Source organism: Manis pentadactyla, chromosome 12 (assembly GCF_030020395.1).
Source record: "Manis pentadactyla isolate mManPen7 chromosome 12, mManPen7.hap1, whole genome shotgun sequence".
NCBI lineage: Eukaryota > Metazoa > Chordata > Mammalia > Pholidota > Manidae > Manis > Manis pentadactyla.
The window spans coordinates 49,974,095-50,001,158 of record NC_080030.1 but is presented as its reverse complement, the minus strand read 5'-3'; the positions used below and the strand labels follow the sequence as shown (position 1 = coordinate 50,001,158).

General features: G+C 33.5%; 1 protein-coding gene across 1 annotated transcript in view; it reads left to right on the top strand.

Moving 5' to 3' along the window:
* The window catches only part of VTA1 (vesicle trafficking 1), a 77,474-nt gene that overhangs the window by 7,665 nt on the left and 42,745 nt on the right, over positions 1-27,064 (top strand). The window contains exons 2-4 of the mRNA XM_036879166.2: positions 10,086-10,180; positions 12,720-12,847; positions 13,526-13,601. Of these exons, the coding sequence (XP_036735061.1) occupies positions 10,086-10,180; positions 12,720-12,847; positions 13,526-13,601 (299 nt within the window). The remainder of the gene's footprint in view (positions 1-10,085; positions 10,181-12,719; positions 12,848-13,525; positions 13,602-27,064) is intronic.

Genomic DNA, 27,064 nt, shown 5'->3' with positions numbered 1-27,064 from the left:
GAGTGATCCAGCTTCTCTGCATCCTCACCAGCATTGGATGTGTCATTTTTTATTTTAACCATTCTAATAGGTATGGTAGTCTGTCATAATGGTTTTAATTTTTATTTCACTGATGGCTGCTGAATTTCTTGTGCTTATTTACTGTCTGTGTATCTCCTTCAGTGAAATGTCTGTTCATGTTGCCCCTCCCCCCTCGTTTTAAAACTGAATTTGAGAGTTCTTAATGTATTCTAGTCACCTGTCCTTGGTCAGAGGTATGTTTTACAAATACCTTCTCTCAGTCTGTAACTTGTCTTTCTATCTTGATAATAGGATTTCACAGACAGTTTTGGTGGTACCCAGTTTATCAATTTTTTTCTCTTCTGTATTCTGCTTTGGTGTCAAGTCTTTTTTCTTAATGTCCTAGTCTAGTTTTCTGTTACCCCCTCTCCCAGCAAGAATAATGTTCCTAAGTAAAATTGGTTCAGCCTTTTATTTTAAAGTGTTATCACTGTTAGATTTTTAGCAACAATGTTTTGCTGGTTTCCTAAATATTCTTGAGACGATAGCTTCTTTCTTCTCATATCAGACTTGGATTAAAAGGCAGCAGATTTATCTTTCTTAAATTAAAAAAAAAGTAATTGATAAAGCAACTTTGTGCTTTTGGGGGGGAAGTTCTTTTGTATATTTATCAATTTCTTCTATTTAACAAAAATTCTGTTTTCTGCCAATGTTGATAAAGTTTTCTAGAATATCTTTCATTTCTGTCAGATTTTCAACTTTATTAGCTACAAATTACGAACTTAACCTTTCCTTCCTGCCCTCATATATCACACAATCAACCAGTCATTTAAAAAATTTTACTTATCTCTTCAGTTTCTCTGGTATCATATACCCTCATCTTATACCTAAGCTTTTGACAGAGCTTCCTAGTTTGTACTTCAGGTTATCCCTGTTGTCACTAGAAAGATCTAATTTAAATACTTAGTGAAAAAAAACACTGAGTAAAAGAATGATTGAGTTGACTGTAAACATTTAGAAATTGTATATAACCCAAAGTACAATTAATTTAAAAAACCTAGCATTAGGAAAAAATATTTCCAGTAGGTGAGAAACAGAGGGTCAATATCCCTGATGTATAATACACTCATACAAATCCACTTTAAGATAACTAAGATCCCGATAGATAAATGGACGAAGAAAACGTATGTACAACTGCTGCAAAGGGGAATGATATTCAAAATAATAGTGTTAGTTGTCACTGAATAAAGAACCCATACAATTAACCTTCATGTAGCTCTTGGATTCGTAACAAAAAAAATTGTAACAGTGCTTTTCTTTAGGATTTTTTATTTGAATCTCACAGTCATCCTGGTCTCTCCTGTTAGTAAGTGATAGAACCAGGACCTGAATGATAGATGCCAGATGAGAAGTGGTTATATGGAAAATTGTTGATAGTGAGTAGTTCTAATCAGAAACAAGCTACAAAGTGAGGGTAAAGGGACTAGTTAAATTGGTGTAAAATGAAAGGGGGGCCAAAAGCCAATATATAGTAAACTGGGAGATTCCTAATAAGTGGAGGGTAGAAATGGAGGACAGGCTTAATGTTATTAACATATCCTGAGCTTCATATGTCTCTTTTTTTCTTCTTCATAAAGCCCGAAAATATTTGAGTCCATACTAAATGTGAACACTATATGATAAATATTTGAGTCTGTCAGATTTGATGTAGATGAAGCTAATCCCAGAAAGATTCCTTCTTTAAAATTTGACCAAGTAAACATATTTTTAAGTTTGGTTTTTTAAAGTTTCCTCTAGGGGGTGACATTGTACCATTAACAGACTTTCAGTGAAAGTATATAAATGTTCTTTGAAAGTCATTTGTTTATATAATCATAGGAAAATTAATTACAGTTGTTCAGGATGTAAAAACATATGGGTATTTCAATTCTGAGGTGTTATAGGACATACAAATGTAAAATTTTAACTTAGTATAAAGGCTAAATAATATTGGATTTTTTTAATCGATGATGGTAAGTCACATGGATATTAGGATTAGTAATCAGTAGCCTATTATTTGTTGTTAACCATATAAAAATTGGATTTTTAAATGCCATCAGACAAGTTTAAACCAATAAAAGCAGTTTTTCCCCTTTTTTGCTGATTTCTGAAACTGTATGGTTAACTGGAGCCCATTAGCCTGTTGTCTAAGTACTTATTTTTTATTATCGGTTGACTCAGGATACTTTAACAAGAGGTTAATAATAGAAACACAGAAAGTTAAACTACTGGTTTATCCACTAGCATTCTATTCATTTATCTTAATGTTTGTTTTTGCAAACATCTATAAATATGAATTTTATTTTGTAAAAAAGTCATTTTAATACTTAACTCCTTTTTTGAGTAAAGTAATGCATTTTTAGACTTTCAACCTGTCCTAAGGTTGAAGGGACAGGGACAGTAGAATCAAGTAACTCACCCTTAATTATCATTGTCTTTCTTTTGGCACCCATGCAAGTTTTAAAGCACCTTTGGTAAAGTTCATTTTTTTATGACAATTATGTTTGTTTAAAATGAAAGCTTACATACTCTTGAGCAGCAAAGGTTATAAATGAGAGCTTCCAATGCTTGGTAAGTTCCTGCTTTCTCTCAGTTCATCATTTCCTCTTATGTGGGTTGTGAAGATTTTTGGTTTTTGGACGTTTCTTAACCTCAGTGATTGTCTTTGGAAGCACTTTGGATTCCATTGTACCTCTACCATGGGCTTATAGATACTCCTCTTTGTTTTATTTATTCTTAGTGCTTGCCCTAGCATTTACAATAATTTATCACATTCTGCTGCCATATAGCACCTCATATATAAGGCAAGAACTTCACTTTATTTTCCCCCTTCTTTCCTTTGTTTATAGTTGTTATAAAGTAAGGAAATAAAAATTTTAAATCCAGTATCATTTTCTTTCCTGTTGAAGAGCTTTATCATTTTTTTGTAAGCTTCCTGCCAGTGAATTCTTTCAGCTGTTTTGTGAAACAAGCTTCTGTTGTCTTTATTTTTGAAAGATATTTTTGCTGGGTAAAGAATTTTAATTTGTCCGTCTATTTTTTTCTTCAGCACTTTTTTGGCCACACCTCCCCACCCGTTTTGAGGGGGTGGGGTATCCAATTACACATATGTTAGAACACTGTTGTTTTCCTTCACCTCGCTGAGACTCTGGTTTTGTTTTCCTTTTCAGTCCTTTTTCTTCCTGCTTTATTTTGAGTAGTTTCTATTACTATATTCTGAAGTTCACTATCCTTTTCTTTTATGGTGCCTATAAACCACTATTAATGTTACCAGTAAATTTTCTTTTCAGATACTACATTTTTCATCTCCAGAAATTCCATTTGTGTTCCTTTATGTATGTTGTTTCTCTCCTCATCTTATTCATGGTTTCCACTAAATACTTCACAGTAGTTTCCCAGTATTTTAATGTCATTGTCTGCTATCTCTGTTACTTTGTCATTGTTTGATCTTACTGGGCTGTTCACATTCCCCTGCCTAATGCCATGTTTAATTTTTGATTGGTTGCAGGATATTTTGAGTTCTTGAATGTCTAGAGTTTAGGGTTTTACTTTGAAGGCATTTTATCTGACCAACAATTAAATTTTTGCAGTTCAGTTGATTCCTTTGTGCCATATCTTGCTTGTTTTTTGCTTTGGAGGGCATGTCTAAGTAGTGGACTTTGCTTTAGGGACAGGTTAATCCTAAAGCATATCCCTTTTGAGGTCTCTATAGAATATCCTGGGTAAGAATCTAGGACTCTCCATTCTGGTTGCTTGGAGAATGAATGCATCCCAGACCTGTGTGTGCTTTGGGGACAGTCCAGCTACAGCTTCCACTCATTCTTTGTCTGGCCTTGTGCAGTTTTCCCCTACACATGCACGTGGTGGTATTCAGCTGAGCCTCAAGGTTACCCCTATGCAAATTTCTGGGTTTCTTTCCTGCTTTGCTCCCTCCTCTTTAGAATTCTCTGCTCAGCCTACAAGGCTTCAGGTTCCCTGAACTCTGCTCTGTTTTCTCAGCTCAGCTAGAGGACTGTGCTCCACCTAAGACTCTCCTCCCACTTCTTAGTTTGGAATGTGCCTCTAGACAGAATACTGGGCTGACCTTGGTGTCTCCTCATTTGTTTCCTTTCTCCAGGTGCATTGGTCTTCCTCTATATCTGTTTCCATTGTTGGACAACTTGTTTTGTATACATTATCAAGTATTTTTGTTGCTCATGGTGGGATGTCAAGTCTAGTTACTCTATCATGGCCAGAATTAGAATCTGGTCTCATTTTAGTGATCAAATCGTCATTTAGTGTTTGCTGTGTACGAGCACAATCTTTTTGTAGGATTGGGAATAGCTAACTTTTTCTTAAAGCTGGATTATAACAGGAGCTCCAAAAATATTTGTCTAAAGAAGGAATGAGCAAAGTAAATAACTTTCTTTAGTAGTCATTCATTCATACTCCTTAATCTTTGACTCAGAAGGCCCCTCACAAAAGATAATACAACCATATAGCAGGTATTTATAATATAGTATGAATAGAGTAATATATTCAGTTCTGTTTATTGGAATGAAATTTGCTTTTAAGCATAATATAAATCATGATTCCTATTTGACTGCAACATTTATTTAACCTGTTAAAGGATCATTCTTCACAATTGCTTTAATATCTTTTTTGGGGTATTTATATCATGCATTTCATATTTTTATATTTTTCATGCATAAGCAAAGATGTGTTAGAATATTAATGTTTAGATTTTATGGAACTTTGATTTACATATACCTTCAGGATTAGTAAATGTTTGGGTCCTAAATGCCTCCCATTAAATTAAGTTAGGTCGAAAAGTATTTAATCCTCTTGCAAATGTGCCTCATTACTCATCTTCAGATAATATTTATTCATAAAAATAAACACATTTCCCTGATGAAATAAATCAAATATATTTTCTTATAGATGATTTTAGCTACATATTTATTCTGTCTTGGGTAATTTTCCATGTTAGACATTAATTTCATCATACTGCTGCTGCTACAATGAATTTCTTGTCTTGAACAGAGCTCTATATGAAAGTGATCCTTTTTCCTTCTATGGTAAAAGGATCTTTTAGTGTACTCATTAAGTTTAGTAAGTAGATTTAAGGTCTTTTCACTTTTATTAATATTAACAAATGTATCTTATACATTTTCTATACTTCAGAATTATGTAAACTACGTAAGATATTAAAAAATGTAAAAGCTGGGTCAGTATTTTTCCTAAATCTTTCTAATTCAGAGATATTCTCTCCAGTGCTTCAGTTAAAGGCATTACTATATAATAATGCCCTTGTAATTGCAAAGACCAAATGCAGATGTAAACCAAGAAACAAATGCATATAGGTGGTCATTACACTATATTTCAAGTTTCATTTGTAAGAAACAGAAGTAGGTAAAAATAACAAATTAGAAACTGAGAATTATACGTTTTACATAGGAATAAGTCACTTTTGCAAAGTAAAAAGAAAGTGCTGAATTAATTAGCTCCATGTTTGTTTAATGGTGAGGTCTTGAGATGGCTGCCACTAAAGCCAGCGTGAATTTGAGAATCAACCTCAGTTCTTCATAATCCAGGCTATTACCTGTGCTGGGTAGCCATTGATCCCCAAAGTTGGTCTACCAAGTTGCTAACTACACTCCATGCATAGTAGGATTCATATTGTATTCACTACAGTATTAAGAAAATAAGGAGAAAGACCTCCTAGGGAAATGAAATTGTCAGTACTCTATTTCTTCACATTATCATGTTGGCCAATGGTATATTTAGATAGTGAATTATTAATGTCTTAAATCTGTGTGTGTGTGTTTGGGTGAGGTTGTTTTAAAGAAGATTGAGGTATGTTTGAATAGCCATTTGGGAGGTTGGGAAGACAAGTGTTAAAGTCATTTGAGGTTGATAATTATGATATTTATAATGATAATCTGTGGTCTCTGCTGCTTATATGTAAGCATAGAGAGAGAGAGGATAGTTGGGTTTATATGTGAGTATGCTTTTGCCAGAAGGATGTAATAAAAAAGTTCAGGGGTAGAAGAAGATAAGGCAACAAAGTTCTAGCAAAATACATTGGAGAGGTCAAAGCTGGTTGTAGAGGGAAGTTAAAGAAGAAAGGACTGATTATAATGAAGAAGTAGGAAGACACCAGTGAACTGGAAGTCTGTTGATGTAGGCATAGTTTAAACTTGTAAGAAAAGGAAATTGTGTTTAGAGTGGGTGCTTGACATACAGCAGTTTGAGATGGTAATTTAATAATGGAATGACTGGCATGTAAGGGAGAGTATGAATGAATATTAAGACATGAGGGTTGGTGAGTATTGGCACTGTGTATGCATTAGAATTAGACTTGCTTTCTTACTGCAGAAAATCCAAAATAACAATGTAAAGTAAAATAAGGATTTACTTCCTCATCTAAAAGAAAGTTGTGATGTTGGCAGTACTAGTGCCAGTGTGTGCCAGTTCCACAGAGTCATCAGGTATTGATGAAAGAACAAGGAAGGACTCTGAGGTCTGTGGGCAGATACGTCATAACAAGATTAAGGGAAAGAGAGTGGCATGAGCTGTAGCACAGTGTCTGGAAGACATTAACAGACAACTGTAGGTAGCGTGGGATGCAAAAGAAAGCCAACCATACTTGCCAGTCCCAAGATAGAAAGAATGCAAGAGAATTAAAATCACTGCTTGAGAGGACTGCAAATAAAGTGCTTTCTTAAGTGACATCCAGGTTTTAGTTAAGATAAAGAGGGAAAAGAAATCTGAAGAGATGTGGGGAATTGTGCTGATTATGATAAGGTAGAAGGAATGGGACTGTGCAGAAGAGAGATAGGCTAGGTTGGGGCAAGAAGGTACAGTTTATAATTGAGAGGAGTGAGGATGCGGTAAGCTGTGATTCTTAACCTTTTGAACACCTATCCATCTCCAATATATTATGTAAATTATTTATAAATTACATTTATGTATTGTACTATCTGTGTTATTATAAAACTATTTTCTGCATTATATAAGATAAAGACAGAAACTTACAAAGAATGAGATAAAAATATCCATATAAATGCTATATTTTCTTCCCCGCACCCTAGCCAGTTATTTTGCCAATCCCTGGGATCATTAGTCTCAAAGGCTTCAACCTCAGTATAGCTTAGAATGAGCACTCTATTAGGGGAAAGATGAGAAACCTGGCCAATGGAATTGATCCCTACTCTCAAGTAAAAGCCTTCCTCTAAAGAATAAGAGCAAGAACACCTAAAATTTTTCAGAAAATGTTGGTAATACAGTAAAACATAGATTGAATTTGGTGGAAGTAAAGCCATATTATTAGTTTAGACATTTCCATGTAAGAAGATAATGTTTAATCTGTGCTCTCACTGAAATCAAATAATCAGAAAGCATAAAATGTAAAAATATGTTAAAGGAACTGCAAATCATTAGAAAAAGGAAGAATTATTTATTGATTGTATTTGAGATAGTTGCCAGTATGGTGAAGGTGGGGGAAATGCAAGTTAAAGAGTTAAATTAGAAAAACCATAGAAAAAACTTGAAAGAACATATAATTGAAAGTCAAGTCCCTTGAAGATAAAAGAACTTTTCAAGCTTAGAATCAATAGGGGGGGAAAAATGCAAATAGTAGCTTTAAGTACATAAATATTTTAAGCCTCTGTTTTAAAACAAAAATCGAAAATTGAAAGACATCATTATGTTTGCAGCCTATGTGTTTATTTTCCAAAGAGCTCATGTAATGCATTTTAACAAAAGAAATACAACAAAATTGCTAGAAGGAAAGATCTGAATAACTGCCAAGAGAGGAAGAGTTGGGGAGTTTAATCACAGTTATAAGTAAAAAAGAGCTGCCTGAAACAGACACAGAGCTTGAACTGCTCAAAAGAGATATGATTCGTTTAAAAAGGAGAGGGTGTTCAACTATGCTTTTGAAGACTTTTGGGAGGTAGTTGTGGAGGTGGTTAGAACCTAAAAGACAAATTAGAAAGGCCCTGGGTGTGTTGCAAAGAAATATGGCTGGTTAAAAGAGAGAAGAAAAGAGAATTTTGGACCCATTGATGATCAACATAGTGGATAGTTAAAATAAGTGCTTTTTTTTACTTATTAAGCTGAAATTTTTTTTTTAGTAAAAGTGATACCCAGTGCTGGTAAGTATGCAGTAAAAATGAAAGCACCATGCTTTTTACACTGTGTGGCAGTGTAAGTCTGCGCAGTGTTTTTGGAGCTCCATTTTTTTTCTCTTGCTAATACCTAGATGGATTAAACCCTTTAATTTAATATATGGAAATAAATACATTAATAAATTAAGTTACAATCCATGGAACATGAGGTAGCCCTAAAAGTCTAAGCATTAAAAATGTCATTTTTCAGATAAAGCTATTAAAATTAAAAATATACACAGAATAAATAACTATGTGTTATGTGTATATTAATACATTTTTTTTAAAGATATGATGGGTTAGACATAATTGAATTAGAAATCCTGGGAGTAACTAACAGATACAGGCCATGTTATAAAGCTCTAGTAAATTAAGCAGCAATAGACCAGTACTGACAAAGCAAGAGAGACAATGTAATACAGAACTGGGCCCTTTTATCCCATGGAAACTTAATATATGATAATGAATGATAAAAGTGGCATTTAAATCAGTTGGGCAGAATGAGCTGTTCTTTCATTCATGTATTTATCTATTCAGAAAATGTTTATCGAAGGCCAAGCACTATTCTAGATGCCAAGGATACACCAGCAAACCAAGTACACTAAAATTGACATCATCATGGAGTTTAAATTCAATTTGGAATAGAGAGAGAAAAATAATCGTAAGATGATTATGTGCTGACAAGAAAAGTAGGGAAAGTGCTAATACAAGATTCTGGGGTTTTTTGGCGGGGGAGGTGGGGAGCATAATCTTCTCTCCTTAATATTGTACAAAGATCTGCTGCAAGGCAATTTGTTAAAAAGCGAACAACCCAATAGAAAACTTGGCAAATGTTTATCTTTTCTTTTGATAGCTATTCCTAAATCATAAAGGAGGATATACAGCTATCCTGTAAATATCGAATGCTTTTTTTAGTGAAAATGCAAGATCAAGGAGATACCACTTAAAAGTCCTGAGATTGATAGGAAGTTTAGCAATATCAATTTTTGTAAGTTTGGGGAAAATGGGTGCTTGCATATGGTGTACATACAGCTGCATATTGGTAAGCTGTTTGGGAAGACAGTCTAAGAGTAGCTTTCAAAGTGAAAAAGGTACACATACTCTGACCCAGGAATTCTACTTCTTTGTACCTCAGGGAACTAACTCTTAAATGTATTTGCAAGAAGGTATGGCAGCCCATGATTTCTAATAATGAAAATCTCGGAACTACCTAAATGTACTAGAGCTAGAACGATTTGTCCATAAAGTGGAGCACTTAATGCTAATACAGATCTTCAGAAACATTGTTTAATATGAGACAAATTACAGGCAGTCTTTGTACACACCAGTGGAACAGCTCATATCACTGAAAAAGCTCATAGGATTGCAGTGTCAGAGGTCTTTAACTTTAGCTTCATCTTCAGTGTTTCTATTAGAACTTTTTTTTTTAAGAGAGGGTACATTTATTATTTGTGTATGTAAATTGACTAAAATGGTTCTCCTTGTTAGCCTCAGCTCAGGTCCCATTGTCCACTTTCCCAGCACATATTATATACTTTATCAGTATCACTTATCTGACACTTGGTAAATATTCTTGCACATGTGGTTGTTTTGATGAATGCCCTGACTTTCCAATTAAATTGCAGGTCCCTTTGGCAACTTTGGACCTAGTCCTGTTTTTTTGTTGTTTTTTTCTAACATAGTGCCAAAAAAGAAAGCCTTACTTGGTAAAAATTTGTTATCATCAGCATGAATCTCTTTGGATAACATTTTCATTCTTTCATTGGTAAATAAAATCGCTCAAATTCACTTAAATTTTAAATTATTTAGTAGGAAAACATCTTAAACATTCAGTCATGGAAAAGGGTGTTGAGAAATGAAATTGTTCAAATCACCTTATTTTTCTTTTCTTTATAGGTCGTTTATATGCAATGCAAACTGGAATGAAGATTGATAGTAAAACTCCTGAATGTCGTAAATTTTTATCAAAGCTAATGGATCAGTTAGAAGCTGTAAGTTAACCACTGTTAATTTATTTTCTGGTTAATGTTTAAAATGTCATTTTATTTCATATGTATGTGTGCATTGTCGTTTTAGTTCTTCCCCTTCATAGCAATGAACAATGTCATTATAGCTGGGGGAAAATTAGAAACAATTTTTTTTTTACTGTCATCATTCTGCCAAGAGAATCATAAGGATAAATTAAAGTAGATTTAAATATCTTCACATATACCACTATGTCTTGTTTTATATTATTGTAGATGGCCATTGAGTCACCCTTTCATAAGTGACAGAACCTTTCTAACCTTTCCTTCTGCAGTCACAATTTCCAACTGGGAAATTCTTAAATAGCTCTTACAGTAACAAAACGGGTCACTTATTTAATGAAGGGAACAATCAAGAAAATGATATCAGTTGCCTGTAGCCTCTTTGTCCTTCTCATAGTCCCATGACAAGATTCTCTTATGGTTCAGGAGCTCTCCTCTGCTAGCAGAAATTTAGTAGGTAACTAATGAATCACCTTGAACCATGATATAACTTCACACATTATGTAGAGGCTCCAATCCAAGGAAAATTGAGTAGATTGGATTGGGTGTCAGTGCATCAAGAAGGCAGTACTGGCATAGTAATCTCACGTAGTAACCTGGGCTTCACTCTGTACTACACGTGTCCAGCCATCCTGGTTTCCCTTTTAACATGTCAAGGCCTGTCCTCATTAATCCATCTCCTCCCAGGCTGTTATATTAATAGCTGTGGTTTAGTTTTTATTTGCTTTTTTATGTATGTGACCTGCCCAAGAGAATTAGAAACCTAAATATTTATTCGCTCAGTTGTATTATTTTGTTTAGATAACAAAATTTAGACATTAAAAATCAAAACATTTATACTAATTAGCCCAGAGCTCTTATAAGTATTGAAAGTTATTCAGATTGAAGCTTAGTTAAATTAAACAGACATGGGCAATATTGTTTTCTCTAACTTGGTATGGTTGTCCGGTTTTGTGACCCAGAGCCTCTGTCACCTGCTATTATAAACCACCCAGGGTGGGCCTGGTGGCACCGGTGATGGGAATTCAGCTGCCCTTGGAGTCTGTCTGGCCTTCCTTTTCTAACACTACTTCTAAGAATGCAGGAAAAATTTGAGTAATCTGTTTTTTGGAGGATGGGGTTACAGGGTAGGAGGAAGAGTTTATCTCACACATAGCAATACATTTATAAAATCCCATTCTCTAACAGACATTTTATGTAGAATATATCTCTTTATTTTTACAATAGGACAACAATAGCTAAAATAATAGCTTATAGATAAAACAGTTCTTTATAATGAGCAAAGTGTAAAATCACATTTATAAGGGGATTCATCAGGGGTTCATTTAAATTAAATAACAGGTAGAATAAGTTTATTCCATGATGAAAGCACGTCTGCCTGTGCTATGTTTATATTACATTAGGAAAATTTTGTATTGTGGTTTTACTTCCAGATGTTTTGCATTGAAGATGAGAAGAAGTAACATACTCCCACCAAATTTTTCTGAAATTAAATCCACCTCTAGAATTTAATCTAGAGTTACATCATTTTATAGATTGGATACAGTGAACTGGTGTTATATGTGATGCTTTTTTCTGTTTTTGTTTAGGACAGCCTAGTCATTTAGTATCTTTAAATTTCAATATTAAATCTCTTCTAGACCTTAAATTAGTCTGTTATAATTATGAGAATATGTACTTTGCTGGTTTTATGAAAAATCCTGAGGCCTTTTTAAATTTAATTTTTTACATTCTAATGTCTTTGAAAAAAGCCATTTTTAAACAGTAGTATGGTGCTTAGATATAATAGTCCACAAGGTCATTTTATAAGAATATGACAGTCTGAGTAGAATGTAGGAACTTAATTTGTTGTTTTTAAAAAACTTTATGTGTAGGGAAAGGGATGTACTGACTGTAAATTAACACAGTTGTAAGGTGTGTTGATTTGAAGTGTATATTTGCCTAATTTTAAAAACTTACATAATTTTAAGTTTAAAATTACACCTTATTTAGAATGAGATCTTTTTTTTTTACACTGTGCTCTGAGAGATACTCTTTAGTATGTAAAGATCCTTCTAGTCATTTTTTATATTTAATAAAAGAAGTTGAAATAGGCATGAATTAAAATTTATATTATATATGACTAAGAAAGATTTTCCTAATTCTGTTTTTAGGATATCTGGTAATAAATTCACAACACATTATTTTGAAATACTGGTTTGATGCTTTACATAGATAATTGGATGCATTATCATTTTATTCTTGGTTATTTTGATTTTTAGAACTAAATTATACTTTCAGGTTATCATGAGTATGTTTCTTCAAGATTTTGTAGACATTGGATTTTGTTTCAAATACCTTGAGCTAATGAAGAGCAATTTTCATTTGCAGCATTTCATTTATACATCTTTTACTGGAATGAATGTAAAATAGTTTACTTAAAATGATTATTAGGATTATTTGTCTGTAAGCATACTCTTCTGTGAGTCCAAAATCATAAGCTTTGTATCTTTCTCTATTTTAGCTTAAGAAACAGTTGGGTGATAATGAAGCTATTACTCAAGAAATAGTTGGTTCTGCCTATTTGGAGAATTATGCTTTGAAAATGTTTTTGTATGCAGATAATGAAGATCGTGCTGGACAATTTCACAAGTACGTAAAAAAGAGGAAAACAAAACTGTAAAGTTTAATTACTATTTAACTAGAATTACAGTTTTCAATTAAATACTTTCAGACTTCCTGATGAGTGATTTAGATTTTTTTATTAATTACTTGTGGAATCTCAGAATGATTTTGGGTTATAAGAGTGTTCCTGTCTTTATAGAGAAATGGCTGAAAGAGGAACACCCAGGGTACATTCATTTTCTCTGTAAATACACTAACTAGCAATTTTTTAACATTTAGTAAAATCTTAGAGTTGATTTTAGCCAAAAATAGCCTAGTTCAATGAAATTTATTTCTTAAATTCCCACTCCCACCAATTCAAATGATTTGTTATTATTGCAGTAATATTTCAATGCAAAGGAATGTACATGGCTTGATAGGGATTCAGATAATACGGTAATTACATTTTCTAAAATCAAAAGCATACTATAAAACCTTGCAGTAGCATATTTACTTGTAATCAGAGTGTTATTTTCTCCTAATAGCATTATAAATGGAGCTCTATTTTGTTCTTGAGATCTGATCTTATTTAAAACATTAATTGCAAAGTGCTTTTATAAACACTGAAGTTTTTTTAATGCTCCATGAATGCTACATTATCTTAATGCTAATTCTACATCTTAATGTTCATCATTTAAACTAGACCAGCTCTCTTTTCTTTTCCAGAAACATGATCAAGTCCTTCTATACTGCAAGTCTTTTAATAGATGTCATAACAGTGTTTGGAGAACTCACCGATGAAGTGAGTGTACCTTTTTTATTGTCTTATTAGCTGACAATCAGTATTGTTGCTGTTACTGGTTTTATTATTGCATTGTTTCTTTAGAGCAGAGTACCCATCAGAAATATGCTATGAGCAAAAAATGTAATTTAAAATTTTCTACTAGCCATATTTTAAAAACTAAAAATAAAAGATGAAATTACTTTCAATAGTTTATTTTTTGTAGTAAGTTCTTTAAATCCATTGTATGTTTTGCACTTTAGCAAATGCATGCCTACCTTATCGGACAGCACAGGTCTTAGAGTTTGATTTTATCAGGGGTTTAAATATTACTAGTCCTATATGCTATGAAATTTCTGTAGATTGATTTGGTAAGCATACACGAGGCAGAGGCTTTTTAGGACTCTCTTTTCCTATTTCATTTGTAGTCAGAAATATTGTTTGTCATTTGTTTCTATTGTAAAGTACATATGGAACTTGATATTTTAAGAGATACTTCATATCCATTTTATCAACTTGTTTCTCATAACCACCAAGATAAGTAAAAGTAAAGCACATGCATTTTATACATGAGCAAACTGAAGCTAAGTGGCAAACTTAACTGCCATCAGTTCAGTGTTGTTTACAATATAGCAGTCTTTACCATTGGCATGGAAAATTTGTTTTCTAAGAGGGAAGATGTTAACATAGAAAAGGGATGAGAAACAAAGAGCTACAAATAAGACTGACAGAGGCATGTTATAGTAGTGATTTGAAATCTGTGAAGGACTCTTTTTTGTGCTATGATTTTTTTCCAAAATGATGAGCAACTCAGAGTAAAGTTCCAGACAAAATATAGTACAGTCTATCTGTGGAGATATATTTTATAAAACATATCAAAACTGTGGAAAAAATTCTTCATGGTTGTATATGAATGAAGTTAATGCTCTAGTATCGATGATTATAAGCTGGATTTTTGTGTTGGCAGAGATGGTGCAAGACATTTCAAAATGGGGCCAGAGGAGGGGCAGTTTTTTATTGTGACAGTCCCTTTTATTTCAAAAATATCAAGTAGCTCTGGCCCTTAACTCGCAGCATCCCCCAGTCATTCAAATAACGAGAAACCTCCTCCAGCTATTTCCAAAACACCTTTTGGGTCTGGGGAAATACCCATTGAGAGCAAGTGCTGTCAAGTCTTTGGTTTTCTTGAGTAAGTAGTAAAAGGGAAAACAGACCATGAGTGTGAAAGCCTGAAATGCTGCTCAGTGGGTGGCACTTTTTTGTATTCTGAGGGCCCTATGGATCCACTATATTTAGCTCCCTTTCTACTCCCATCCCTCGTTATTACTGATCTGGGTGTCTTTCCTTCTTTTTTACTATTTGGGGGCACTATGCTAGATACTTGAGGATACATAGGAGATTTTAACATGACATTTTGGAAGGCTTTAGATAGTTTACTAGGGTGGAGAGAACCAGCTGGGTGAAGGAGAATAGTGAGACTTCAGATTAGAAAAGTAAGTCATAAGCCAAGTCAGACAGATGACAGAAGACGAGAATCTTCAGTCAGTGGGATTTTGAGCGATGACATGCTTTGCCTAATACGCAACTGTAGAATGATGCGTAAGGAAGAACTGCCAGTCGTTTTCGATTTGAGGAAAAGTAATGTCCAGACTTAGATTTTTAAATTTGAGATGCAGGTATGGCATCCAAAAATAAATCACCACAGGATTCTTGGAAATAAATAGACAAGAAATCCACAAAATAGAGGTGACTCTTCAAGTTAGGAGATTAAACAAACCCTCAGGTAAAAGGATAGTTTTGAAAGAGAGAGGATTGCCAAGTAAATATCCTGGTGAACACCTATTATTAAGATGCGGGAGGAAGAAAATAAAGAAACAGTCACTAAAAGTGAACAGAAATTCAAGATATCACAGGAGAAGATCACGATAAGACAAAGTGGCATTCCAGTTTGCAGAATACTTCTGAGAGGGCTGTCCTTGCCTGTCCTCCTCCTTTCCTAAGCCGCTGTCGCCCACATACCTCAGGGGCAAGCACACAGTACTTTGAAGTTGCAGCTGCCAGCAATGGGAACCCAGATAATAAGAAAAGTGATAACACGTAGGTAAAAGAACAAAATACCCAGAAATCTAACATGAATAATGCAGGGTTTTTTTGTTTAACGTAAGGGACATACATGTAAATACCTCCATACATAATTAGTATATGATTCATCTGCATTTCAGAAGAAATATCTAGGTTTCCATTTGGGTAACCATAACAAAGAATTGCTTCGTTAGTTATCTGAACATGGTAGCCAGGGCAGGGAAATGGGGCCAATGAGAAGGTTTTAAAAGGTGTTGGGGGAGATTTGTTTAGAGACCGAGGATAGTAAGGAATATATGTAGCATGAAAGGGACATGCTTCCAAAATGTGGGCACTCTTCTTTCCGTCTCACCACTCAACTTGCTACCTAAGCTCTCCTGCTTTGCACAGCACTAGACTGAAGTAGGAAATGGTTAAAGGCCCCAGGTACCGAAATAGATCTGAAATGATGCAGAGAAAAGACATTAGGTATTCTAAGTCTAGTATGAAAAGGAAGCCCCTGTAGTTACTTGATTGGGCTGAGGTTCATCTTTGGCCCTTCATGTAAATCCTGCATATTTAAATAAGAAAATGAGTATATACACATTTAATGTGTGTAATTGTATGTAATACACACTGTAATTATGTGTAAGTTTTCACTGACTTACATATGTTATAATGTGCAAAGATTGTACATCAGTAAAAGTTGTGTATATAAATAAAATTTATAAATTGCTTCACACACAATACTGATGTTTCTCATGTTCATTATTATATAGTGATCTTATACACATATGGCTACTGAACTGATTTCAGCCATAACTGAGATTGACTAAATATATAAAGTCAGCCAACAATAAAGTAAAATACTGGTAAGACTGTATGCCATTAACATAACCCCCAGGCCAACCAGTTTATTCAGCCTGATTTCAAATTCTCTCTCTTTTAATATTGTTTTTTTTACATCATTTTCTGTTTCTAGAAATGGCATCTTCATTGTTACTACTGAGATCTAGATTTTCAAAATCATGCCAAATAATTGCAAATAATGCTCCGCTGGAGTAGAATGGGGAGGAATCCATTCTAGCTGTGTGTGACTTCACTAGCTCTTATCAATACAGACAAAGAAAGTAATAATCGGCATTGACTCTCTCTCGTAAGTCCTCGTTACGAGAAAACCTAAGACTTGTGTTTATTTACTTGTGATTTAAGCACTATATGGCTAAAATAAGACAAACTATTATAACATTTCTTTCTTAAAATAACTATTAAAAAGACATGTTTCAAAAACCATGGATATAAACTGGTTACTCAGAGCATTCAGCAGTTTTAACTCACTCACTTCTTTCCACTTCCACTGTAGTTTATTCCTGTACTTTGAAAACACTAGCAGGGACAAAGATAGGAAAAGGTGGGAAAAGAATGAGTTTAAAGATTTCAGGTAGGCAGATTTTTTTTTTTGATATGTACTCCATTAGGTATATTTTAGGATGCTCTGTAACTTCATTTTTTCTTTATAAAGGAAATGTTGTCATGTTATTTAACTACCTAAGATTCTATAGCTTTTTAACAAATCTGAAACTTTCTTGAAAAATAGTTGTTTCCCTTGCTTCTCAAAGAATGTTGTATTAGAAATACTAAAGCCTACATTAACAACAGAAAATGTAGCAAAACATTATAGTTGTCTTGTAATTTTTGTGTATTTTTAAATTATTTTTTAATTGTATCTTTATAATCAAGATGTACTGATTTTTAAGTTTTCTGTTTTTTGTTTTTAAGTTACAATTTTTAAAAAAATTTTTAATGTTATGTTTTTCCCCTATCAGCTCTGAAAATTTATTCTAAAAAGAAAAAAGAGTGTTTGTCAGCACCTAACCGCACTGAACTCCAAATAAGGAAGTCATTTTACCTCTCTGGTCTTGGTTTTCTTTCTGTAAAATCGAAAGTCTGGATGAGCAGATCTCTGAGGATCTTTGCAGCTCTACCAGTCTATGACGATATAATGCAAGCACATGAGAAGTGATAGGAGAAGGAGAATAAAAAACAAAGATAAAAAAACAGACGTAAGAAGAATAGGAGGAGAGAAGCAAAATTGTTTTAGATTACATGCTGCAAAAGAAGTTGTGAAAAATAAATTGACTAAGTTGTATAAATGATAGTGAAAATCACAATCACTAAAAATTATGATAACAACGAGCAAATTTCTTTTAGGAAGAAGGGAGAAGAAAGCTAGTACAGCAGTATGGGGGGAGTCTGTGTGCGAGTGAGTGAACACGAGGGACCTTCTCTGTGACATTTGTATGTGTAAAGATTTTGAAATTCTAATTAAAAATTTTTTGATTTGACATTCCAGCCTTTTAAAAAGGCCACTAGTTCACAAGGTACATAACTGCAATTTACCTAATTAATTTATTTTCCTATTTTGGGCTCTGTTTCCCTGCAGCCTATTTTCCTCCGTCATTGTTTTATTGAAGAACCTAATGGGGACTTCTCTTTTCCTGGCTTTGCAAGTCCAGGCTCCTACATGTGGTACTGCTTACCGAGCCCATTTTATGTTTGTCATACCAGTCTGCTTAACCACCCTCCCAGCTTCCATCACTGGGAACCTTGTGTTTTGGGCCTACTTTGCTTAAGTCTGTACCTTCTCTTTGAGTTTGAGCTACATTATTCTAGACCTTGTGTGAATTTCTCTATTCTTACAACTCTTCCACCTTCAGTCTTAACTGTATGAATATTACACTATAATTGTATTGACTTAAGTTTTATATATTATATTTTGGAATAAATTATACTGCAAGTCCTTGAAAAGGGAAACTTTTGTCTCATTCTAGTCTTTATTCTTCTTTAGGATTAAATGTAAATTTGCACACAGTAAAGTCTCAGCATAAATGCAGTGGCCAATAGTTGATATTTCAGAAGTTGCTAGAGTTTAGCTTTTTATTTTTCTCTTTGTAGATGGAGGTAATATTCAGCCCTGTTTACACAGAACTTCTTTCATATTTCTAAAATGAAATAGATCTGATTTATTAACAGTATTTTTCTTGGTCTGTTTTCTAATATTTTTTTCTTTCAATTTCATATCATTTATCATAGGTGCACAAAAGTAAAGTTCATATTTTCTCTAGTCTTGAAATGTTTTTTAAAAATATTTTACCCATTGTTACTGTGTTTCTCAACTCTCCTAAGTTTTTAGTAATATGTTTAGCTCTTTTAACTGTGTCTTACATAATTCCATCTCGTTTATTTGATTGAATTAATTGTTACGTAAACTTAACAGGATTCCTATAACTGTGTGGGACTCAGTGTCCCATTTTTAGGTCACAAAAGTATTTTTAGAATCACAAAAGTATACATTAAAATTATTAATTTGTATTTTTAAAGCAAGGGATGTTCAAAACATATTTTAAGTTCTAACCATAGCATCTTGTGTAATCTACTTATGGCCAATATCATTGATAGACTTCCTTTTATTTTAGATTTATTTCACCTAACAATGTTTAAGGAGCAGATGTCATTTTGCCTTTTTTCTTTCATAGTCTTTGGTTTAGGTTTAATTTAATACTGCTAATTTAGGAAGAATGTGAAAATTGCAGGTAAAAGATATTACTGTTATTACCTATTGAGTTTCTGCAAACTTGGGGGAATCAAATGAATATGGTATGTTTTCCTGCCCTCACTGAGCTTGTATTTCTAACTTGAAAAGAGAAGCAAAATAGCTATGGTGATATATAGTGTAGTAAAGATAAAATATAGGAAAGGAATACATTCCTACTATTTGCCTGGCACTGTGTTTACAGACTTTAGATGTATCTGTTTCATCTTTCGCAACTCTGAATTACAGTGAGGAAACTGAGAGTCAGAAAAATCTAAGTACCTTGTCCCCAGATAATATTGCTCAGAACAGTATTCTCAAACTCTGTGATAAAGGTCCAGCTTTTTTTAAATTTATGTTCTGTTGGAGACTGACTGTTTTGTGAAATATAAATAATAACTGAATTACCAGAAAAATGAAACTTAAGACATACAAAATACAATTTGCTGTAAGTTTCCTAAATACTCCCAGTTTCTGTACTGTTTTCTCAAACTGGTAAGCAGTTTGCAGACAGCACTGATTCTGGGACACATTTTGATTGGTATTGATCTAGATCCCTCTATGGAAGCCCCCAGGGAATCCTGTTTGTAGCCAAGTGTGGGACTCTCCCTACTCAGAAACACAGCTGTAACATTCCCGGAATGATTGTGTACATGAATAGATGCTACCAAGGAGGTAGTCTGTTTAAGGTATCCAATTTCGCTGGAGGGGTCTGGATTAAGCAACATTTTTATCACTAGCTTAGAAAACCATGGTAGAGGGGGAGAAATTCATTTAATTACAAAAGCATGTGTTCCTGTATATACACCATGCCTCAGGTTTTCATGATCTCACTGTACACTGAAGGTCTCATTCTTAGCAATTATAATAATAAATGGAAAAGTTTGAGGATAGTACTGTCTCTTACTAAAGTAGAAATTCCATGTATCTTATATTCACTTCTGTATAATAGTTGCTAAGATGAGTGACTTGCACCTAATACCCAATTAATTGTAAATGAATGGTGTATTTTTGCATGCAGTGTTAGGATAATGTGGTTCAGAATACTCCAGGCATTGGCCTCAAAATTCCATATACCACTTAAACTGTGTGACTTTGGGTATGTTATATGACTTAACATAAGCTTGTTCCCACATCTGTAAGATGAGAAAATTATAATACATATTTAACCCTGGATTTCAAATGAGAAAATGCATGTAATGCCTTTAGTAAAGTACCTAGCATAAAGTAAATATTTTAAAATATTAGCTTTTATTTGTTGATGGATAATGTTGTAGTGTGCTATACTTAGAGAGGACATCAGCAAATACATGAAAATTTTAATGGAAACAATCCTAAACTGCTCAACTTGTATGTTTACTTAAGATGAATTTATTCAGAAAAAGCTAGGCATTGTGTATTATTAGTACTATATTTGGAGGTCTAACATGTGCAGTTGGAGTTCCAAAAAATATATAAAGAAAGTGCAAAAAGAAAGATACTTGAAGAAATAATGACCATAGACTTTCTAAATTGGGTGAAAAACAGTTGCAGATCCAAGAAACTCAGTGTATTTATTTTACTTAAAACCATACCTGAGAACATCGTAGTTAAACCAGTGGATTTCAGTGACAGAAGATAACAATCTTGAAATAGTAGTCTTGGGAAACAACACATTAGATACAAGGTAACAATGCTTTGAAGGATGGTTGACTTCTTATTATTTTAAAAAGTGGTGGCAAGAAGGTAATGAAACGAAAACAAAAATCAAGCAGAAACTCTGACCTCACGAAAAACAAAAAACAAGCAGAAACTCTTGTCAACTCAGAATTCTATATAGAACAAAGCTATCCTTCAAAAACTGAAGATAAAATAAATGACATTTTCAGGCACATTAATTCATTACTAGCAAATCTACACTGAAGAACTAAAAAGCAGCAGAAAGTTTTTCAGGCCATAGGAAAATGATACCAGATGGTAACCTGGATTTACAGGGAGGAACTAGACATGGTGTGGAGGTAAATACATTTTAAAAAATACTTATTTTCTTTTTTCTTCTTTTCTTCAAAAGATATATGCCCATTTAAGCAGATGGGACTAATATAAAACAAACAGCAAATTTTAGGCTTCAATATAGCTGCATCAGTATATACTATAAAGATAAAAGGACACTACTGTGAATGTATAAATAATGCTATACTGTAAGTATATAAACAAAATAAGTATATAAAAATCTATAAATAAAAGTACATACTATAAATGTAAAAAGCTTTAATCTAAAAGTATAGATTTTTCAGGCCAGATAAAAAAGCAAGCCCTAACTTTATGCTTTTGATAAGAGATATCCTTTAAATACAGAAACAGACATCTTGATAATGAAAGGATGGGGAAAAAAGTATTCAATACAAATACTAGGTAAATGAAGTACCAAGAGCCCATATTAATATTAGACAAAGTAAACAAGAAAGTACATTACTGGATGTAATATGGAATATTTTTTAATGATAAAGTGTTCAGTTCATTAAGATATTCAGTTATAAATGTCTATGCAGATAATACATTTTAAATTATATGAAATAAGTTGATAGAAATTTTTAAGAATATAGACAAATTCATTAACAATATCAGTAATAGAGAAAAATTAATAATCATAATTGGAGATTTTTAACACCTCCCCCCCCCACAGTCATCAGTAGAACAAGTTGTTTAAAAATAGTAAAAGTAACTAAAATGAATAAAGACTGACCACATCCAATATTAGCTAGAATGTGGAAAAATAAGAGCTTTCATACATTGCTTGGTGAAAAAGTTAAATGTTATAACCACGTTGGGAACAGATTTGGCAGACTTTTATAAAGTTAAACATTCACCTACCCTTTTACCGAGTAATTCCTCTCTTGTTTATCCAAGAGAAATGAAAACATATGTCCTGAAAAAGACTTGTTCAAGAGTGTTCATAGGAACTTTATTCATAATAGCCTAAAGCTGGAAACAACCCAAATGTCCACCAACAGACAAGTTAATAAATAAATTTTGCTTTTCCTAAGATGAAAGGAGACTGCTGATATACCCTGTAACATGGATGAATCTTAGAGATGTTATGGTGAGCAAAAAACTCAAAAAAATACAAACTGTGTGATTCCCTTTATATAAAGTACTACAAAAGAAATGTATTCCAGTGAAAAAAATTTGGGCTGTGTGTGTGTGTGTGAAACACAAGGGGAAATTGATCTGAGAAGGGATATATAAAGGAACTTTCTGGGGAACTAGAAATGGTATATTTGATACGAGTATATGTTGCATAGGTATATGTACTTGTCAGATCTCAAATTATATTCTTAAGATTTATGTTTTCAAGATATATCGATTTACCTCAAAATGAAAAAAAAAAATACTGCTTGTAGGCTTGATTTTTCCTGATGATATTGAGTTGGAAATTCTAAAACTGCTCACTCTGTTCTAGGGCTGAGCAAATTAGTAAATGAGAGAGCCAGCTTTCTCATTTCTTGGGAGGGAAATTACAGTAAGAGATGGGAGAAAACCAGATTATATTATGGTGTTTTGGAAATGCCCCTAAATGTTAGTTAATTGTTTTAAATACATTATATTAAGTAAATAGAGCAAAACAGATATATGTATATATATAGCATATGCATGTATTTGTGTATATACATCATATATACATAGATTTGTATATACATGCACATAAAATATAGTTCCTGTATCTCTGTACTGAAAGGACCTAGAAACAATGATGCACATAGCAATGAGCAACTACTGCCTGATTTTGGATTCTAAAAACCATTCATCTAAAAGGAACCAGGAATGTGTAGAAAGAGCTGAATCTAGAGCTGGATCAGGGAAAGTACTAAGTGAAACTGAACCTTTTTCTTGTGTCAGAAGGTGAAGAAGTATTTACATAATCAAGGGGACATGTCAAAAGGATTCCACAGCCAACTTGAAAGGGTTTCCATATCCAAGTCAGGGATAATTTGAGTATCAGAATAACAGTGATATTAATAGGTGATAACTCACTGAACAAAATAAGAATCCATGGTCCATAGTGAAACATACAATGAATGAATAATGGAAGAACAGAGAAGGCTCTTTACAGTATAAGTCTAATATATAGAAATAATGGTGACATTTGAAATGATTAATGGGGTTTAAAACTAGTGGGTAGAAAGTTTGAAGAAAAACAGGATATTTACATTGGTTTCTAAATATCCCCTCAAATTTATTATTATTTTTAAAGGGGATAAAGTAAGTATACATTGGAGAAACCTGTCTGATAGCATTTAACCAAGTCATCAAACCTAACACAACCAATATTGAGACCAACCGATACCATGTTCCTCCTAATAAGATGAAGTGAGAAAAACAAGCATCCTTCAGTGTTAGTCCTGCTACATAAGTGCACATCCTGAAATGAATCATGAGGAAACATCAGACAAATCCAAATGGAGAGATGTTTACAACTAATCTGGGTTTTTTTAATTAATGTCAGGGCCAAGAAGTACAAACAAAGGCTGTTCCAGATTAAAGACTGAAAAGATAAGACAACTGAATAATGCAAGCTTCTTAAATTAGGTAGACCCAGGGGAGGAATAACTACTGGTGACATTTTTGGGACAATTGGCATAATTTATTGGGACTGTAGATCAGAAAGTATATTTGTATAAATGTTGAATTTCCTGATTTTAATAACCATTGTTTATGAGGTTGTCTTTAATCCTAGAAAATTCTTAAGCAGTAAGGGGGCATAATGATGTCCACTTGACTCTTAAATGGTGGTACAGAAAAAATGCATTTATATAAATAAATTGCATGTTCTATACATATATAAATACAGTGACAAAACAGAAAAGGGTAAACAGTTGGGGATGTAAGTGAAAGGTATATAGGAAAGTTATTTCATATATATATATTTGTTTTTAATATGTTACTGGTTCCTTTTCTTACCACAATTAATGTCCATACCTTCTTTAGAAATATTTTGCTGAATTGGAATATACATTCCAAATATTATTATAAAAGTAGAGTAGTGTATTTAAGTATTTGTGTATTATAGTTTGATTTTTGGTACAGTTTGATTCACATTTTTAAAATTTGTTTTGAAAAATATAAAAGTATAAAAAGGTTGAATAGATCTCCATCTCCATGTAATTTGTAATCATAAATGCTTCTGTATGTGCTGAATATGTTGTTTTCCCAGTGGTCCTGGGAGTTATATGGAGTTCTTGTTGTTTATATAACATGCTTGGAAGAATTAAGGAACTGGGCATAAATGAGTTTTGCAAGATCTTACTACCACTCTGGAGATTATTAATCTATTTTGTATCACTGACTCCTTTTGAAATGTTATGAAAGCTATGGATTATTTCCCATGCATATGTGTATTGCATATTTTGCATATCTTTTAAGGAGGTTCATGAACACCCTCATCCCAATCAACCAACCCTTCCCTGCAAGCTTAAGTCAATTTTAGTATTTACATTTATTCATTAGCAAAAAAAAAAAAAAAATTTTTTTTTTACTCCAGTGTTTTTCTTAGTATGGTTTGAGGACAGCCAGCTTCTGATCATCTGAGGTACTAGATTAAGAAAAAAACAAAAAAAATCATGGTTTCTAGAATCTACTATGCATCATTCATTTGCCAAATACTTGTTAAGCTCTACTATCTTACCAAAGTACAGTTCTAGGCATTAGTAATACAGCGATGGATAGAATCCTTGCCTTCATAGGAATCACATTCCTCTTGTGGAGTCAGTGATGAACAAATCAGTACAATGTACAGTATTAGATGTTCTAAGTGCCTTGCAGAAACTCAAAGTTGGGATAAGGTGGTCAATTTAAATAAGTCAGTTAGGGATAGACTTCCTGAGAAAGCAATATTTTAGCAAAGCCTTGGAGAAGATAGAGAATGAATCATACAGGTAGTCAAGGAAGAGGCAAGTGCAAAGAAGATGCAACGATTTTGAAACAATAAAGGTTATACCTGTTGAAGTTCAAGAAATAACAAAGAAGACAGTGCAGCTGAATCTGGAGTGAAAGAGGAGAGTAATAAGAAGTGAGGAGGAGAAGGAGGAGTTCAAACAGAATGGACAGGATTTGACTGATTTTAAAAGTATTGTTCCTTGCATTGTAATGGGCAAGGGTGGAAATCAGCCCATTGGTACATTATTAAGTAAAGTGAGAGGCAGTGCTGGGACTGACCAGAATTAGCAATAGAAGAAATGGTGGGAGGTGGTTGGATTCTGGATAAATTTTGCATATAGAGCTGACAGAGTTTAAAAGATTCATTGGTAGTATGTGAGAGAAAGAGAGGACTCAAAAATTACTCCAAGGACTAATGTAATGTAATACTGTGTATCAACTACCCTTCAATAAAAAAATAATTATCTAAAAAAAAAAAAAAATTACTCCAAGGGATTGGGCTTGAACAGCCTCAGGAATGGAGTTGTCATTCAGTGTCATGTGAAGAAACAAACTTAGTGGGACAGTCAGAAATCAGTTGTGAACTCTGAATGTTTCAACTATTTGACATACAAGTGATGTGTTGAGTCCAGTGTAAATCCTGAAGTCCAGAAGAGGTCTGGGCGAAGGCAGCATAAAGTGGCATTTACAGCCATTTGACTGGATGACATCATCAAGGTAAAGTGTTGAAAGAGAAGATGGGAAGAACTGAAGTCAGTGGCACTCCCCACCTGGGAGATGAGAAAAAATGGGTGTAAAGGACTGAAAAGGAGCACCCAGCAAGGCAAGGAAAACTGGAAAATCTTGGTAATCAGGAGTTGCAAGGAAGGGGAAGTGGTCAACTTTTCATGCTGATGGAGTTAAGTAGGGTGACATCTAAGCTCCGGATTTAGCAAGGATGAAGGAATCTGTACCCTTGACAAAAGCATTTGCAGTACATGCTGGGGACTTGATTAGGATGGTTTCAAGAGAAAATCTGAGAGGAAAAATTGGGCAGAGCTAATATGAAGCATTCTTTTTCAAGGTGGCTTTTGATACGCTAGTGAGAATGATTTATGTGAGATTTCACATAGTTTTGGGCCAGGAACTTACTTACTTTATTATGTCCTCATATGACTCTCTATATGTACCACGTTTGAGAAACTTCTCAGGCCCATGGTTGATACTGCTAACCAGTCATTCAGTGTAGCAAGTGCAAATCATTTAAACATTAAAAGAAAATTTTTATTTACCGCCTCTGACTCTAGTGGCCAGAATTCGCAGTTGTCAGTGATTCTCTTCAACCCAGTTGCAAAACAGGAACTTAGAGGCCAGGGACAAAAGTAAAAGTTGTTTTTGTAATTCCTGTTTCCCAGAAAGGATGTATAATCAGCCAAAAGTTCAATATTTCAAAAATATTGACACCTTGAAAATTTCCTCTTAAAATACTGTTTAGTATCTAAGCATCCTTTGAAAAGAAAACAAAAAATTGAAGTAGTTTTGAGGTACAACTGCCAAATTTTTCTGCTAAATATTATAAGCACCAGTTTTCACGGTGTCTTGGAAATAGTGTGAAATAAAAATCAAACTTGTGTTGATTTATCTGCTCTGCAGAATTTTTTTTTAATGTATTTACTAAAATAAACCCATTTCAGGTTAGGATAATGTTTTTTAAACTTCACATACATACTAATGAAAGAACTCAAGGAAGGCAGATTAAACTCTACTTAGCAACTCATTCATATACTTTCAAACATGATCCTGTTTATATCTACCAAAGTATATCCTGTGTTAGTATGCATTAAGGGGCTGACTTCTTAAAGGCCATTATCCCTTATTTCAAATATTCCCATCTGAGTGCAGTATGCCAAATATAGCTTACCAAGGCAGCCCTGAA